This window comes from Lissotriton vulgaris, chromosome 11 (genome assembly GCF_964263255.1).
Source record: "Lissotriton vulgaris chromosome 11, aLisVul1.2, whole genome shotgun sequence".
In the NCBI taxonomy this organism is placed as follows: domain Eukaryota; kingdom Metazoa; phylum Chordata; class Amphibia; order Caudata; family Salamandridae; genus Lissotriton; species Lissotriton vulgaris.
The window spans coordinates 1010878039-1010895996 of NC_141699.1; the positions used below are offsets into that span (position 1 = coordinate 1010878039).

Genomic DNA, 17958 nt, shown 5'->3' on the forward strand with positions numbered 1-17958 from the left:
CGGGAAGGCGCTCTACCGAGGGCTAAAAGTCTCTGGAAAGGCTGGCGGGCGTCAGGGCAAATTGCGGCAACAGCTTGGCAATATCCGTGAGTGTTCCACCCCTGCACCGGGGTGGCGCGCTATTTCAGCGCCTCCTGGCGCGCAGATGACGCGTGCGCCGCTCGGGATGCTGGGGAGTGTGGTTTCCTTACACCCCTCGTCCCACGCTCCACTCGGCCACCAGGACTCCGAGATGACAAACGAGTCGGGCAGCGGGAGGCGGGAAGGCGCTCTACCGAGGGCTGAAAGTCTCTGGAAAGGCTGGCGGGCGTCAGGGCAAATTGCGGCAACAGCTTGGCAGTATCCGTGAGTGTTTGGTACTCACTTCCAGGTTCAGATAGATCAGAGGCCTCTCCGGTGGTTAATACAGATGAGGGGTGAAAATCCTAAAATTTGGAGTGGGGCCATCTAACTACATGGAATGGACTTTTCAGTGAACCACCTTCCTGGAACAGAACATGCCAATGCTGATGGTCTTTTCAGGTTCTTCAGCCTTAGTGAAGAGAACTCCCAAGGGTTTGGCAGTTTTCGCTGGGGGGGGCACGTGTTAGACCTGGCATCTTTTGGCATGATTTACCCTGACTTTTCTCTTTCTGATCTCCTGTTTTGACTGTGTTCTGGACTTCGCTTTTGCTGGCTTAACGACTCTGTGCAGTTTTTCACTGATGACCAGTGCTAAAGTGCATGTGCTCTGTGTCTAAAATGTAATGGTATTTGTTTTCTCTGTGATTGGCATATTTGATGTGCTGATACGTTCCTAGTACAGCGCACTACATTTGCTGAGGGCCTGTAAATCTAATGCTACTAGTGAGCCTAGAGCATTGATTATGCCACCCACATGAGCAGCCCATAAAACATGTCTCGGGCCTGCCACTCTGGAGCCTGTATGTGCAGTTTAAACTTTCATCTCGACCTGACAAGTTAACCTATTTGTAAGGCCTAAAACTTCCTTTTTGTTACACACAGGTCACTCCTAGAGTAGGTCCTAGACAGCCCATAGGCAGGGTGCAGTGTGCTTCAAAGATTGGACATGTACTTTTCAGTTTTAGATGTCCTAGTATTAAAATACTCTTACATTTGTATTTCACTGCAGCAAGGCCTATCTCTCCTGGAGCTGCCTTGTAAGATGTTATAAGGGTAACTGTCAATTGGGACAAGATAGGAAGAGTAATTTTGATCTCTCTGGACTCGCAATTTAAAAACACATCTTTTAATGAAGTTGGATTATAAATTGCATTTCTGAAAATGCCACTTTTAGCAAGTTGGCATTTTCTTATTTTAACCATTCTGTGCCCTGTGCCTGTCTCTGTAATACATGTCTGGGTTGGGTGACAGCTGGACTTTATGCATGCACCTAAACAATCACACACAAAGGGAGCTGAGGTGTTCCACTCGCATCCTAATGGCCCATCAATAGGCTGATGGGTCTTCCCGGGTTAGAGTAAGAGGGAGGATATGACACATGCACCTGAATACACCTTTCTTTGAAGTTCTCTGACTTCAAAGGCTTAAATGGGTATAAGTACAGGACCTCTGACACTATATACTCAGAAAACTCAGGACATTCTACCAGGAAGAGAAACTGTTGTGTCACTTTGCTGATTGCTTTGCTGTGTTGGCCTGCTGACTGCTGCTTCTTGCCTGGGAGCGAGAGGCCTGGACTTGAATCTCTACCTCCTGGATCTCTAAAGGTTCTCCAAGGGCTTGTTGGGCTGTCTCCTGTTTCTGAAGTCTCAGGGATATCAAAGACTTCACCTGCATCTTGCTGCCAGCACCTTTGCTGTGAGTCTTGCTCTGCCATGTGGTGCCAAACCCAATCATAGGCCTTTGGAAGTGAGTGTTTGGTGCTGTAACCCATAAAACTAAAGCATTGACATCATTGCGTCCAGCTGAACTGGTGCATTTCCCTGCGATATTGATGCATCACTGCTGCTTGCACAGAAGCTGTGGACACCGCTCGACAACTGTGCAACGCCACGATCTCGACTTATAACTCAGCCATGCCTTTGCTGACGTAGCGTCTCTGCATCACCGCTGCTGACCATGTCTCAGACACCACATTACAGATGTCTGTGATGCACCTTCCCCAACTCCGACGCATTCCTGCCCCTGCATGGCTTCACACCAACGTATTGTCTACAGCTCAGCACTTTGACATCGACGCATCAGCCCGACGCACAGTGCTCTTGAAATCGATGCATTAATGACATTGCCTGACTTCAGAAAGAACGCATTGCCTCCGACAGCGACACATTCCCTCCGTTGTTCGACTCATCATCTCCAAGCTTCAATGCATCCAAGGTACTGTGAGCAGATCTGCATGACTCCATGTTATATTTTAGCTGGCTGCTCTGCATCCACTCAAAGACCACAAGTATGCAATCCTTAAAAGTTATTTCAACCTAGGATGGAGGTCCCTCAAATGTGCGAAGCAGTTGGGTTTCATCTGCATAAGAAATTACTTTCCAAACAAATGACTCCACTAATGAGGCCAATAGTGACATGAAAATATTAAAAGTGTAGGGCTCAAGGAAGAGCCTTGGGTGACACCCTGCTTCACTGCATTGACTTTGGAGGTAAAAGGCACTACCCACACCCACTGCCCTCTGGAGTCTAGGAATGACTACAACCACTCCCACACCAGGGTTCCCACCCCCAGGTTTGAAGGGGATGTAAATGAATTGTGTGAGGGACAGTAGCAAATGTGGCAGATAGGTTGTTAGAAATTGGGGTCTCTAGTTGACAGACAGAGCCTTGAGACCCTCCCGGGTGAGTAGTGCGCTATACAAATGCCGTGATTGATTGATTGATTGATGTAGATACCTTTGTCCAAATAGGGACCCTTGCTTCTAGTCAGGGTAAGGGGGATACACTCTTTAGATAACCCCCTCACCCCCGGGTAGCTTGGCACAAGAGGACAGACATATCCCATTGACAATGTGTAAAGTATTTGTACTCAAAACACACAGTAATACAGTGATAACACCACAAATGGACACCACAGCAGTTTAGGAAAAATTAAGTATCTTTATCTAAACTCAAAAAAACATAACAACAAAAATCCATCAGACATGAAATAATATGACTTTAAAAAGGTTTCAAGCAACTTGCTCTATAGAAAACTATGGATGCTTGATTTCTCACAAAGTACCTGTAGATATGTCAAAATTCACAAGGCCAAACAGCCACATAGAGGGGAAGCATAGAGAAACAAAGAGATGCATCAGTTCCTGAGACCTTGGGGAGTTTATGCAACAGTTCTGCTGCACGCAAGAGAAGTGGTACGTCGAATCTGGACTGGAGGGGAAATGATACCTCTATTCCAAGACGGCTCAGGTCCGCAGGTGATGAGTCGGGAAAACTTGATGCATAGGTGCGATGCATGGAGATCTGGAATGTGCTGGCGATCTATGCAGCAAACAGTGCTGCGTAGGTTCCTTCAGCTGCAACCCCACGATGTGTCAGTTCTTGCAGTTGGAGGCGCTGCGTTGTCTTTGCAGTGGCACGGCGGTGGTGTGTGAAAATTCTTCTCGTATGGTGATCCTGCGTTAAAGAAATAGCTGCATGAAGAGCGATGTGTCCAGTTCTTCAGTTTCTTTAAGTTCTTCCAGCACCCAACAGCAGTAACAACTTCCAGAGGCCCCAAACTGGAACAGGCACCTCCTGGCAGTTCAGAACCCTAAGCAGCAGAGTTCAGGGGAGCTGTGCGTGAAATCTTTTTGTCCCTGAGACTTCAAAACAGGAGGCCAGCACACACAGGCCCTTTGAGATTCTTCTTCAAGCAGGTTCACAGCAAAGATCCAGTCTTTGTCCTTTCTTTGGCAGACACAGCAACTGCAGGCCAACCACACAGAGCACCCAGCAAAGGGGTAGTACTCCTCCTCACAGCTCTTCAGTTCATCCCCTTGGCAAAGGCTCCTCTTGAGTCCAGAAGTAATCTAATCTTCTGGGGTGTAATGTCAACTACTTATACCCCATTTTGTCTTCGTTCTCTTTGTGCAAGGGTCTCTGAGTCAGTCCAAACCAGTTCTGTCCTCACTGGTGCGATATGACCACAGGCGGTGGAGACAACATTGTGCAAGGGAGAGAGGTCCTATTCAGGTACAAGGAAATCCCCTCCCTCTACTCTAAATTCAGCCAAGCCTCATTCAGCTCAGCTCTGAGTCATCCAGGAAGGGCCAGGCACACCTCAACCCCCCAAGTGGTTGTCTGCAGTAAATGCACATCCCCAGCCCCTGTCACTCCAAAACCAGACAGTCAATCCACAACCAGACAGAGGCACACAGAATGGTTAAACAAGAAAATGCCTACTTCCTAAAAGGGACATTTTGAAAAACATAATAAAAAAACATCTTTACTAAAAGATGTGTTATTAAATTCTGAGTTCAGAGAGCCTAAACTTTAATTCCCTATCTTGTCCCAATCGGAAGTTATACTTGTAAGATGCTACAAATTATTTCTCATTCTATCCTATGGGACAGATAACCTTTCAATAGTGAAAAACGAAATTGGTAGTATTTTACTATCAGGACATGATACACAGACCAACACATGTCCTGCCTCTTACATACACTGCACCCGGCCCATAGGGCTACCGTGGGCCTAACATAGGGGTGCCTTACATATAAGAAAAGGGAAGGTTAGGGCCAGCCAAGTGGGTGATCTTGCCAGCTTGACATGTCAGTTTGAAACTGCACGCAGACACAGCAGTGGCAGGTCTGAGATACCTTTTCAGGGCGAGACATATGGCACAATCGGTGCTGCAGACCCACTATTAGCATTTGATTTACAGGCCCTGGCACACTCAGTGCACTTTACTAGGGGCTCATCAGTAAATCAAATATGCCAATCATTGATAACCAATCATGTTTACAATTTACACGGAGAGCATATGCACTTTAGCACTGATTAGCAATGGTAACATACCCAGAGTCCTAAAGCCAACAACAACAGGTCAGGAAGAAATAGGAGGAAAAAGGAAAAGGTTTGGGGATACCCCTACAAAAAGGGCAAAGTCCAACATAGGTCAAGAAGAATAAGGGATGCATTGTTACCCTGACCCAGAGACTACTTGATATGGTCAGATATTTCTAGTAGTGCTCTCCGTACTGTGATGGGGTGGTACTCTGATTGACTAGGGTGCAGCAGCTTTCCTTGTTCCAGATAGTCTGACAGTTGTAAATTCACCAATTTTTCCAGAATTGTAGCAAATGCTGGCAACAACATGATGGGCCTATAGTTGCTGAGCCTTAAATTGTGCCAACCATTCTTCTGAATATAAATGGTTGAAACTCTTGCACAATGTGACAGGGCACTTTACCTCGTCTATCGTAAAGCCGAAGGTCAAAAGAGCAGACAAGCAAATAAAAATAATATATAGCTAAAACACAATCAAATAAGGAATACTGTATCACTACAATCATCAGTGCTTCAAACACCAAAAAAAGAAGTCTTCTGCTTCCTGGAGAAATTTACAACAACTATTTCCTGCCACCCTCATATTTCCCTTTCACAGACCTTCTATTATAAGCTGACCCCTTTCTTTAAGGAGAAGATTCCACCAATCCCAGTCGCTTTCCCCATCCCATCTTAGAACACTCCTGCACTCCAGATCTCCATCCACAAGCATGTCTACCCTACACATGTTTATACTTTCTTCCCCCTACTTCTAATCCTTTTTTCAGTAGTCAACTAACAAATAACAAAAGACGAGGACACACATTTGACCCGTTCCCACCCAATTTTTCAGAGTGATGAGTCCCAGAATAGATTCTGTAAAATGCAGGGTCCTTTACTTCTTGCCTTTTCAACCAAGTGCTTCCTAATCTAAAGTTGTATTTTTTACTGGCTATTGCCCTAATAATAAGAAGCAAGTATGAACCTTAATTCATTTATTTAGGGAACAAATGATATATATTAGGAGAATAAAGTCTGCGGAAAACTGAAAGAAGTAGATAAAATATATGGAACTACAATTTTGATTAATGAGAAAGCAAAACTAGTTCTATGTTAAAACCTATTTCACTGGGTGACTTTAAAACACAACAGAGGGTTGCTAGCTTCTGGCTATCTTTCAGTATTCTTTCTGATATATACCAAGAAAAATGAGATAGATTCTCTGGTGAGTATCAGTGATATAAACACTAAAATAAAGAAGCATGTGCTTGGTTCACAGGTCCTTCACATATATGCAGATGAGATCAATAATTAGTTCAGTGAAGTCTTTACGTCATGCTGCAGCACTGAAACAGCATTATAACAGTATCACATTAATAACAGACAATGTCCTCTTGATCTCAGATCAGGATAACCTGGCCTCTTGATACTTCATGGACCTCTCTACTGCCTTTGTCACTGTTAACTGTTCAACCCTCATACATACTCTACAATCTCGTATTGCAATTTCATTGTGCCCGCCTTAGATCATCAGTGATGTCATAAGTGATGCCACTGACCATGACATGAGTGATGTACTATGTGAGGTCCTAAGCAGTGCATTGCGGGGGAATAAGTTATTGTTAGCTAAGGTAACTATAACTGCTGAATTTCTATGCTTTTGTATAAGTGAAATCTGGGCTTAACTATAATGTCCCAGTAACCTTTAATTTTTCTGTGAATTTCTAAAGGTTTTTAAATTATATTTCCTAATTATAATGTAGCAAACACAAGGAGATGATGGACCGAGCGCTGAAACTTTTCAGACGCTCACCCCCAGTCACAGATCTGGGTTGAATCCATCATTGTTCTATAGCTCACTTCGCCACACCAGTTCAGACACAGCTATATGCAAATCAGTCTTAACACTGTGCCTCATGGGAACAGTCCAGCCGGAACTGCCAAGCCATGTCTTCCCTGGACCGGAAACAAGCATCCTGGGACCAGGTTCGGGCTAACAGCCCTCTTCAGCCAGGCTAACTTGAATCCAGTTGCAAAGTGAGTAAGGGACCCACGTCTGGGCATACCGTGCAAAATTAGGGCGAACAAAGCAAACACAAGGAGATGATGGACGGAGCGCTGAAACTTTTCAGACGCTCAGCTCTGATCACAGATCTGGGTTGAATCCTTCATCGTTCTTTAGCTCACTTCCCCACCCCAGTTCTGACACAGCTATATGCAAATCAGTCTTGACCCTGTAACCTAGATTTTGTTCTGTACATTTCTAAGGGTTTTAAAAAATTATATTTCCTAATGATAACATCTCTGTAACCTTTGTTTTTTCAGTGAATTCTGAAATTTGTAAAAATTCTATTTCCTAGCTATAATGTCCCTCCAACCTTTGGTTTTAACAGTGAATTTCTATGGTTTTAAAAGCTTTTCATTCTAACTGTAACATGTCACCTTTGAGAGTGGTTGTATGAGAGGCTGTGTGGGTCTGTGAGTGCCTGGGTATGTGTGAGTTGATGTGTGAGTATATGTGTGGGTCTGTGAGTGCCTGTGTGAGTGTCTGGGTGTGCTTTTAAGGGGCTTTGTGGCTCTCTGAGTGGATCTGTTAGGACCTGTGTGGGTCTGTGAGTGGGTGTGTGAGTGCCTGTGCATGTCTGTGAGTTAGTGTTTGAGGGGTGATATGGATTTTGGTCATTTGCATATTTAGGGTATTTAAAGGGAGAATCAAGCACTCTTCTCTCACTAGGAGTCGATGAGAAATAAATCAATTATCAAAGTCACCCCAAATAACATTGTGCTCTAATAGATCAATGATACAGTCACCTTAATTAAGGATTTCAGATCGTTTTTCACCGTGAAATGCGAAGCAAACACATTTGCTTTGCTTTCCCCAAACCCAAGAAGTTAGGATTGTTTGTGCTTTACTAAAGTGGAGCTTCCCTGGGGGCACCTGCTATCTTTATATTTAGAAGTGCTTCCGGTTGAGGTTTAATTTCTGTGAAATGGGCACTAAGGCCTGAATAGAACCCCATTTGTTCCAAGAAAGTCCCCAGTTTTGCTGAAAATGTCTACCCAACTGGAGTACTTTCATCTGGTTAATTAGTAAGTGCTACCTTATTGGGAAAATATCTTGTACATATCCTGCACTACTGCTCCATAAAGGACTACAAGGTAATGTTTCCAGTGAGCTTGTGTACATGTAATTTCGGCAATGTAATAGTTCCTTGAGCATCTTCATCCACACATCTGTAATAACGTGAATACTTGTCAAGAGAAGACGACGAGGCTACAAAGAGGTGAATCTCCACCAAACAGGGGTGCCTCCTCTTAACTAAATGAAACTGCTGGAAATGCAGCTCCCTGCATTCAGGAGTAATAATTTCATCTCTTCGCCTACCCGCATGTCTGTGGGCAGGCAAAGAGATGAAACCTCTGCTTTCAGCAAGCAGGAGTACTTTCACAGCTCTGCTTGCTGGAAGCAGAGTGTTTGCTTTCGCTTGGAAGAAGCTGCTAGCTCGAGCAAAGCAAAAGCAAACAGCTATGTCCTTGCAGTGGCATCACGGGGTGTAGCAGGAGCCGCTCCTGTGAGGTGGTGGTCCCTGGGCCAGAAAATGGCACAGGGGGCAGAGTGCCCCTCTCCTTCTAAAAAAGAAACAAATCTCCGGGGAGGTATTTGTCCCCTGGGTCGGGGGCCCATGCGGTACCCCTCCATGGTTATTTTAGTTCCAAGTAAGTGGTGGTCCCCGGGGCTTCTTAGAGGCCCCGGGAGGGGGTCTGCATGGCCCCCTCCATTATTCAAAACAGAGCCCCAGAGAGGTGGTGGTCCCCAGGGGATCTTAGAAGCCCATGAGGTGGTCCACTATTGAATATAAGCTCCACAGAGGTGGTGTTCCCCAGGGCTCAAAGAGCCCCAGGAGGGGGGCCCGTGTGTCCCCCTCCTCTTTTTTTTATAAAATCCCCCTGACCTGCCCCACACTGGGGTCCTTTTCAAACCAAGCATAGGAGTCTACACCTGTTTTTTAAAAAAAATGTAGCACGAATTTCGCTGCTACATTATTAAAAAAAACTTTTTTTGCCTTAGAGGGGTTCCAGGGGGACTCCAAAGCCCAGGCTTAAGGGTCATGGTATTCCTACAGTGCCCCCTTTTCTTTTTTAGCATTATTTTGTGGGATTTGCCTGAATGCTAGTCCCAAGATGGCTGGCAACACTTTTTGGTTGAAATGTTAACAGCTAATCAGAGCTCTGCAGATCTCTGCACGAGTTCATAATTATTCATGAATTAGCCCTGATCTGTCAGGGCTTCCAGTCCCGTACGCCATGTATGTGGGTACTGGCAAAGGAGTACAAAACTCCTTTGATGCTGTACTGGAATGCTTCATGTTCTAGGGTTTGGGATCTGTAGGGGGCTCTTCCGGGTCACTTACCTTCAGTTCTTCTGGTTCGCCGTTTGGACTCCAGCGTTCCTGCTGTTGCGTTTCATCTTCTACTAGAAGCTTCTCTGCGTTGCACTCTGATCTCCTGGTGAATTCCTGTCACTCCTGTTCATTGGCTTCCACTTTTCTGAAGTCTGGAAACTTCTTCGATTATGCAACAAGACAGATAAGAAACAACCAAAGCTTTTTACAGTACATTTCGGTAGCAGCACTGTTTGCGCTGCTCCTGCGTAAAATATTTCCTCAACATCTGAGGTACTTATCTGATTAAAACCTTTGTCCATGGAGATATGCTTTTTCTTTTTTTTCCTGCTTTTGGTTAAACACAACTACTCCTGTAAGTTAAAAGGAATTCCCTGTTAATTCTTCCTGACGTTAAGCAGGAGTTTAATACCATTCATATACTGAATTTATGTTTACATTGCATTAGCCTGCAGCTAAAGAATGCGCTTTCTACTCAGGAGTTCTGTCTTCATTGGTCATTACCAGTAGTCCATAGGTGGGTGTCAGTGTGCTCTCCTTCTTTTTTCCTATCGTTTCTGCATTGCATAACCCCAATGACGCCCTTCCTTTCATTTTCTGTTGACAAAGATTCATAACTTCCACTCAAACAAGTTGACATTACCCAGCGGAAGAAGGGAACCATTCAGGTACTTTAGAGTCACACATGGTCCCTCATACAAATGGTTAAATTCAGCACTTCTACATACTTACCCATTCTGTCTCAGTTTTATGTGGTAGGGGTTTATCCTTGTGGTTTGCTCCTGTGCTTGAGTGGAGGACGTCGTGGGACACTTTTATTTATCTTCCTTCTCTGTTTTTTCCCTTCTTCCCCTGGTTAACTGTTGTTACTTGGACTCAGTTGGGTACGATAGTGACTGAGGGAAGTTGGGACCTCTCATCATTGCATGGCGATCCTGTGAAAACATAAGTAGGAGTCTTACACTATTGTTGCTATACAAATTTCCTTTAATTTCTCAACAACTACTGAACGGATTTACACCAAATAACTGAGAGCATTGTCTGCATAACAAGATCTACCTTTCTGCCAAATTCGATGTAATTCCATCCAGCAGTTTGGGCTGTTGTCGTGTTCAAAACTCCTATTAGAATTAACATGGGAAACCCACTTTTTGACCCCCCTCCCCTTTTTCTCAGCCTCCACTTGATGGATCTCCCCACAACTTTCCATGCGCAACAAGATTCACCCAGGGCACTTTTTGGGGAAAAAATTCTGTGAAGATTTGTTAAATGGCACCAAGTCAAAAAACGCTTTTCCTATGGAAACAGGGTTCTAACTATAGCTACCTCGGTAGTTCTTTTATCTATATATATATATATATATATATATATATATATAGCCTTGGGAGGGAAGCATTTGTTCTGCACACAAAATTAAAACCTACATTCGCTGTGACGAACTGTACACACAAGCCTTCATCAATGAAATTCACAATTCACTACAGAATCAAGGAGAAGTCAGGGGTGTGCACATTGACAAAGAGGAAATTGCTCTTATTAGCTTCAATGGGTCCAAGCGGCAGCACAGAAAAATGCAACAGTCAAAGGTGCTCGCAGATAAAATACTGCATTTTCAACTAGTGAAGGGCATCAATCAACCTTCAAAGTTCAAATATCTTTAGTAGCATCAGTCCAAGACCTGCAGGAATGTTTGTCAAAATACATTTTCGTTCATACAATACTATGGCAGAGAAGCAACATCTCCAATGCCAACTTTAATAACAACACAAAGCATTTATAAATCCAATTTTTCATTTAAGAAATCCTTGAAGCATACATTGTGTCCAAGGCTAAAAGACACCTTAGAAGGAGAATACCCTGGTATGTTTAATTTGTACTGCAGGACTGTACTAACTCTCAATGACAAATGGACACAAGTCTAACACAAACACTGTGCTGTTTGCTATGAAAGAAGCACAATGTCTGCTAATCACATCTCATGTCCTGTGGTCTCCTTCCTGAAAGTAATAGTAAAAGCGGTTTCCGGCACTATTTGATTGTATGCATGTATGTATATGGTATTTCTGTAGCACAAACCTGGCAAAGTACGCAGAAGAGCCGAATAGGAGTCTCAGACTTTTCTCTTCTTGACGGATCACTGACATAATATCGAATTCACAAATATAGAATTACCAAAATATTGAAGAAAAAATATAGAATGCAAAAATATCGAATTCCTATCTACAAACAGGTAAGTACAAAAATAATGAATCAAAAATATAGTTTTAAAAAATATAGTTAGTCAAAATATAGAATTTTTTTAAATGTCTTAAAAGTAATTTAAAATTAATGAAATAATAAATATAACATCTACTATTACCACTCCAGTAAGTGCAACACTAGGGAAAGCATTGGATAGCGTAGGGGTAAAAATTACTATTCTCACTCCAGAGAGGCAACAGTAGGGAAAGTGTTGGATAGCGTAGGGGTAAAAATTACTATTCGATATTAAATTACTTACCTTCAATTCGATATTTTTCACCACTATATTCTGTCCATTCGATATTTTGTCCATTCTATATTTTGAATTCGATATTTTGTCTTGTTACCCTTCTGGATATGTATCCTGGTGTAAAGTATCACTCCTATGTCAATCCCCTCAGATTCTCAATGTCTTGATTCATTAAAAACTTGCTGACTCATGAAATGCGGTCTACATTTTTGACACATTACTTATATTTTATCTGTCCTAAAAGCCTTAAGATGTCAGAATTCTAACTCACACAAAACACAAATATTTCCATAATACAAACATTATTACTCATTATTGTGCGAAGGTCCCACTACTCAACTCAGAAATGCACTGATGTCTGAAACATGTTAGGCGTTGCTAACCCTTTCCGGGTTCCGGGGAAAACTCAAAACGTTCCTGTTCCGCCCTGCATAACCCCCCTCTTCCCTTTGCACTTCATGGCTCACCCTTGCCCTTGCCTCTGGTGATGTAGTAGTATTTAGCGCAGGGACACACTGTTTTCTGTGCAGCCAGGCGCTTTAAAAATGGTTTTATTATTATTATTATTAACAGATAAAATACGACAGAATGTACCAATGGACGAGCGGCCACCGTGCGTACATCATCTACACAATGATTATGTGGACATCAAAGGTCGACACTTCAAGTACTTCAATGGCTACCAGCAAAAGAAGTATCAGAAGAGTGGCCAAGAACATGCAATGCCCCTATGTTCACACCCACAAAGCTTTTCTTTGCCAATAGCCACAGGATATATTGTTGAATATTTACCCCTGTTATGGGAAGGAGTAAATCCATTTCCAGGAATTAAAAGGGAACGGGACATCCCCAAAATTGGTGGGGGTTTAGAGGAAGGGATTTCACCAGAGGGAAAAATATATTTGCAAAGAAGAAACAAAATAAGAAAAAAGAAACAAACCGCAATTGTATTCATGCAAGACATTTCTCCATGCGTAAATGTACACTATGTCTGTTTCAGCATGTTGAAAAACATTCACAAGTGTGTAAATAGGATACTTTTCCAGGTGTACTCCTGGGGCCATATTAAACATGCAGCACATTTTCCTGAATTGCGATTGGCAATCAAGGAAAATTTGCTGCATCATGGTGAATGCGCTGCCCTCAGGGCAGTCGCAAGCTTGCACTGCCCTGGGGGCAGCTCATTCCTGTGAAAAATGGAGCTGCTGCTTTGAAACTGCTCCATGTTTTCACATTGCTGTTGGCACCCATGTTGCACTTTTAACCCCTTCCGTGCTCATGACGAGCTCAGCTCATCATGAGGCACGGTGCTCGTGTGCTCATGACGAGCTGAGCTCGTCATGACCACACCCATTAACATCATGGTCCAGCACAGCAGGGGAAGTTCAAGCGCAGCCAAGGTGTTAAAGGGGATTAGAGATCCCCTTGCAAGCGGTAGCAGTCAGTGACTGCACCCACCTGCAAGGGGATATCTGAGGGGCCATGGGACCCCCTTTCCCCCAGCCAGAGGGCTGCAATCAGGGGGAGCGCTGAGAGTGCTCCCTCTGATAGCTAGGCTATCTAGGTGGCACACTGTCAGTGTGCCTCCTGACACCTTATTTGCCTCTGCCCCCACAGTGCGGGCGCAAAGGCAAAGGAATTCCCTCATTTGCATGGGGCATACCCCCATGCAAATGAGGGAACTCCCCCTGAAGATAGCGCTGGTGCTTTAAGTGCACCAGATTATCGATATTATAGAAGGGGACACACAAGCGTCTGCGGCCCCTTCTGTAATACTAAAGTGCCTTGGTGGCGTCTATCAGGGGAGCATTGACAGCTTCTTTGCCTCTGCCCCCGCGGTGTGGGCGCCAGCGCTATCGGTATTACATAAGGGGACACACAAGCGTCTGCGGTCCCTTCTGTAATACTTAAGTCCCCAGGCGGCATGCAAAGTGGGGCAAACGCCTGCAGCTCCCTCTGGGCACCTTGTATAATACAGCCCCTGGAAACCAGTGATAGTTTTTACTTCTCAGGCATTTTCCTGGAAATCTTTGTGAATTAAAAAATATCTTAAATATACACAAAACGTAGCAGGAAACCCAAGGGAGTAAATGTCCCTTTTTATTAAATCAAGCCCCACATTTTTAGAGCATGGATGTAGGATGGAATGCAGACATTGACAAGAGATGAAGCAACAGTAAGCAAACAAGAAATGCCACAAGAAACAGTAAGCAAACGAGTAAGCAAGCAAAAAAGGAATGCATAATGCATGTATAATGCACATTACCCATGCAAAAGAGTACTGAAATGGACATGTTACCACTTGATATAAATATTACGGTGTTGCTAAATTCATGTCATTTGCCTTTGCAAAAGTCTGCAAAAATTACTCAAAAATGAATCCCTTCCATCTTCCCATACAAAAATTAAGAGAATCTTAAACAACAGTCACTCAATTTCTGGTCATTTACCCTGCTTCCATGCGCCTGTGCAAAAATCTTATTGCAATGTAAATGCACATAGTAAAGTAACGGCACCATTTCTGAAATTTCATGTATCAACCGTATCATAAAATTCCAAAAATTACACAAGCATAATAGAAATTTTGCCTTGGTCTAGTGAATACCATATGCACAAAGATTTAGACTGTATTCATTGCAGAACTAACACCAGATACCCGTTTGTATGTTAAGTGCGCTTACATTCATTGTATGTAACTATCTTAAGATCTGACCCTCGTGGACCTTCTTTAGACACTCTTGATCTAGTCCTTTCAAAGCTCTCAATGTAGAATGTCTATTTGTATAATTGTAAATATTGGCAAAGAGAGAAAGACATGCATTTAGATTATGAGACAGCAATCATAAGGTATATCTAACAAGGTTCCTTGATTTATTTTTTCTAGATTTAAAATAGAACACAAACTAGACTTGAAGAAATCACTGCCCATGCTAAATGTAACTGAGATATTTAATCATGGTTGTGACCTGAGTGGAATAACAGGTACTGAAATTCAGTTTTTCTGTCTTAGCACAAAAACATTTTTGTTGCTTTCAGCAGTTTATTAATACCGAGCTACTGTTCTTGACTTCTAAAAGATGTAATGAGTCAGTGGGACTAAATGTTGAAAATGCAGGTTAGCAATGTGAAATGGGGATAACACTACATACTGAGACCATACTCCATATCTCCACATTTCACTATATTCAGATTTGTGACCAAAACCCACATCTCCTCAACTCTTTCCTAAAAGGCCTACACCATTTATGCTGGCAGAACGTGGGTTGTTGAACATTTCTGGTATTTTTGTGTTTTCCTTGAGCCTCTGTGACTGAGTTTCTAGCAAAACAATCTACTAAACTCTAAATCCTACCACCTCATCTGAAACAGGGGAGCCGCCCAAGTCTGTAAAGAATGCTCAGGGTGCCAAGTTTCAGTTCATCCAAGGTCTACAAGTCTAGGTAACTGATCCAGCAGGGATACAGTAGTTTGTTGGTTCAATAGAAGCAGTTCTAAGGCAGAGAAGGGAAAAAAGTGAGAACGTAGCTAATTAACTGAACTCAAATAAATAAAGTGGGGCCAGGGTAAGCATGGGCGGAAAATCCGTTTCGCTCGCGGATTTTGCGGATTTTCGGTAAATTCGCAATCCGCGAGATTCGCGAATCTCCCGCAAAATCCGCAAATCCGCGAGCAGCGGATTTTTTGTGGCTTGCTCGCACTGTTCGCGTGAGTTCGCGGCTTCCCAGTACAACTTCGCTCCCCGCGAATAAGCGCTAAATTGCAGAAATACGATCTTAGCAAAACTGAAACTACTTACCAGGTTCAAAAGTTCAGGCTCATCATTAGTAGCCATTTCCTGTAGTGCTTCCTGAGGGGCCCCTCCAGAGTTCAGTTGCCTACTTGCAACTATTATGTGACCCAGCTCTGAACCTCAGAATAGTTACACATATGCCACAAAGGTCCTGAATTACAGCTAAGGGAGACAAGCAGGAGCCAGGCTGGAAGTTCAAATCCATTAATCAGCCCCTAATTCATTATTGTCAGTATGGGCAGGGCAGGTGTTGTAACTAATTTTGCAACAATGAAAGCACTTAGCAAGTGCAAAAGATCACTAATCAGGAAGCACTAAGGAAGCAGGTGCCAGCTAAAAAAATATTCTGTGACACATTAATCAGCCCCAAATTAATTCAGGTCACTTGAGGCAGGGAAGGTGTGCTTTGCTTTGCCACAATAATGTACACTGACTGGACAACCAGAGGGTGCTGTGATGAAACAGAGGGTGGCATGGGTGGGCCAGAGGGTGGCATGAGTAGTCAGAGAGTGGCAGTGGTGGCAGAGAGTGGCAGTGATGAAGAAGAGTGTCCCAAACAGGCTGGACACGTAGAAACAACAAGTTCGCAAAACTTGCGACCCGACAGGTAAGTTCGCATTTTGCGAAATTGTACAAAACCCTCGCGAACTGGCAGAAACACGCGCGAACACAAAAAAAAAAAATCCGCAAATTCGCAAGAATTTGCGGATTTTGCGAATTGCGAGTTCGCAAATCCGCAAAATTCGCGAACGCGAGATTCGCAAAATTCGCCCATGCTTAGGCCAGGGTTGGAATTGAGTTTTGGACCCACACGGAAGTCCCTCGGTGTGACCAATCCTCAGTTGTCTGTACTTCAAAAGTGATCAATAGACCCTGGGAGCGGGTGATTGACTCACAGATTCTACCATTTGGGCCTAGTGAGGCCACTGTTATTTTCCACAGTGATATCTCCAAAATGGAACAGGAAAAGGAGTGTTTTCTAAAGGGTTTGAAATCAAAATGTCCAGAAGCTGCAACTGAGTCAGTTTTCTAAGAATTGGTACGAAGAGAAAATCCCTCTCTCCGCCTCTGAAACTCTTATTTCTCCTCATAGCAGGGATGATACCGGCAAGTTGAGGGCTATGGAGGCTAATACTAATCCCAGATCTGGCATAGGCTCCTTCACGTACGGAATCTATGGCTGCTCAGTTGCTTCTAGCATCAGTTTTAGCCAGCTAGCCTTCAAGGCCTGTGTTGCTCCCTGGGTGACTCAACTTATCAAGGTGTCCTTCACAAGACTTCAGTCATTTGGGAATGGCAGTCAATCTTCTTGTGAAGGGGGCAGCTCTTTCCCTTTCAGCAGTTCAGTTCACCCTCACCAGGTCACAGGCCTCTACGGTTCTGAACATTTAGTCCCATCCACTGAGAGGGGGGCAGAAAGCAGGGCTGATGCACAGATTTTCCTTACTGTCCAAACAAAGTAATATTGGTTGAAAGGGTGCCCGTAGATGCCCTCCTTTGGGTTTCTGCAGAAAAGTTGAGCTATCAGGCCAGACTACATATTCAAAGACTTTTGCAGTGCACAGAGAAGGCAAGGAGAGATACAGATGTCAACTAATGGAGGGTTTGTGTATTCCCTGGATAGCCACTACCAGACAGGTAAAAACATGATAAAAAATGTGTAATTGTGTCATTAAAACTGTGTACAATAATGTACGATAAAAGTAGAATATGAATATATAAAAAAAGCATACGATAAATGCTTAACAGATATTGCTGTAAAAGGACGTAAAGACAATGCAAACTAAAACTACAGTTCCCAGTTCATAGCTGTATGAATAGATTGTGTTATTTTCTCCCAGAGCTTCATGGTCAGGCTCAAGAATTTTGCAATGTGAGCCACAGCTTTTGGAGAAGTGCCCTTGAAACAGAGTAATAGTGCATCTGGAATTGATTTAATACCTTCTGCCTTAAAGAGGGGTTTTAGGTATTCCTTCTGAGCCTCGAGCAGGCAGGTACAACTCAGATGTTGAAGACTGTTAGGCAGTGCTCAGCACAACACAGGAAGGCTTCTCAGGTACAGCGCTAAACATAAAGTGACCCATTGATTTGGCATGCAGCAGATTTAAATTTCCTCAATTCACCAGACTGAATTTTTTCAGGCCAGGGACCAGGGAACCAAATTGTGCAGTAGTCACGTCCATGGGTTGCTAAGGAAAACCTGAAGGGGAACCACCATGTTTAAATATGTTTTCCCTGGATACCATTCACCCTGCACATGGTGTCTTGCGATCATTCATATGTAAAACACAACACAAATACCACACAACACATCAGGCTCTATGGAGGATGTAAGAACC

General features: G+C 43.5%; 1 protein-coding gene across 2 annotated transcripts in view; it reads left to right on the forward strand.

The window, feature by feature from the left end:
* Positions 1-17958, forward strand: part of SERPINI2 (serpin family I member 2) — a 96642-nt gene that overhangs the window by 51304 nt on the left and 27380 nt on the right. For both annotated transcript variants that reach the window (XM_086944331.1, XM_086944332.1), the window contains exon 6: positions 14714-14811. In XM_086944331.1, coding sequence (XP_086800457.1) covers positions 14714-14811 — 98 coding nt within the window. The remainder of the gene's footprint in view (positions 1-14713; positions 14812-17958) is intronic.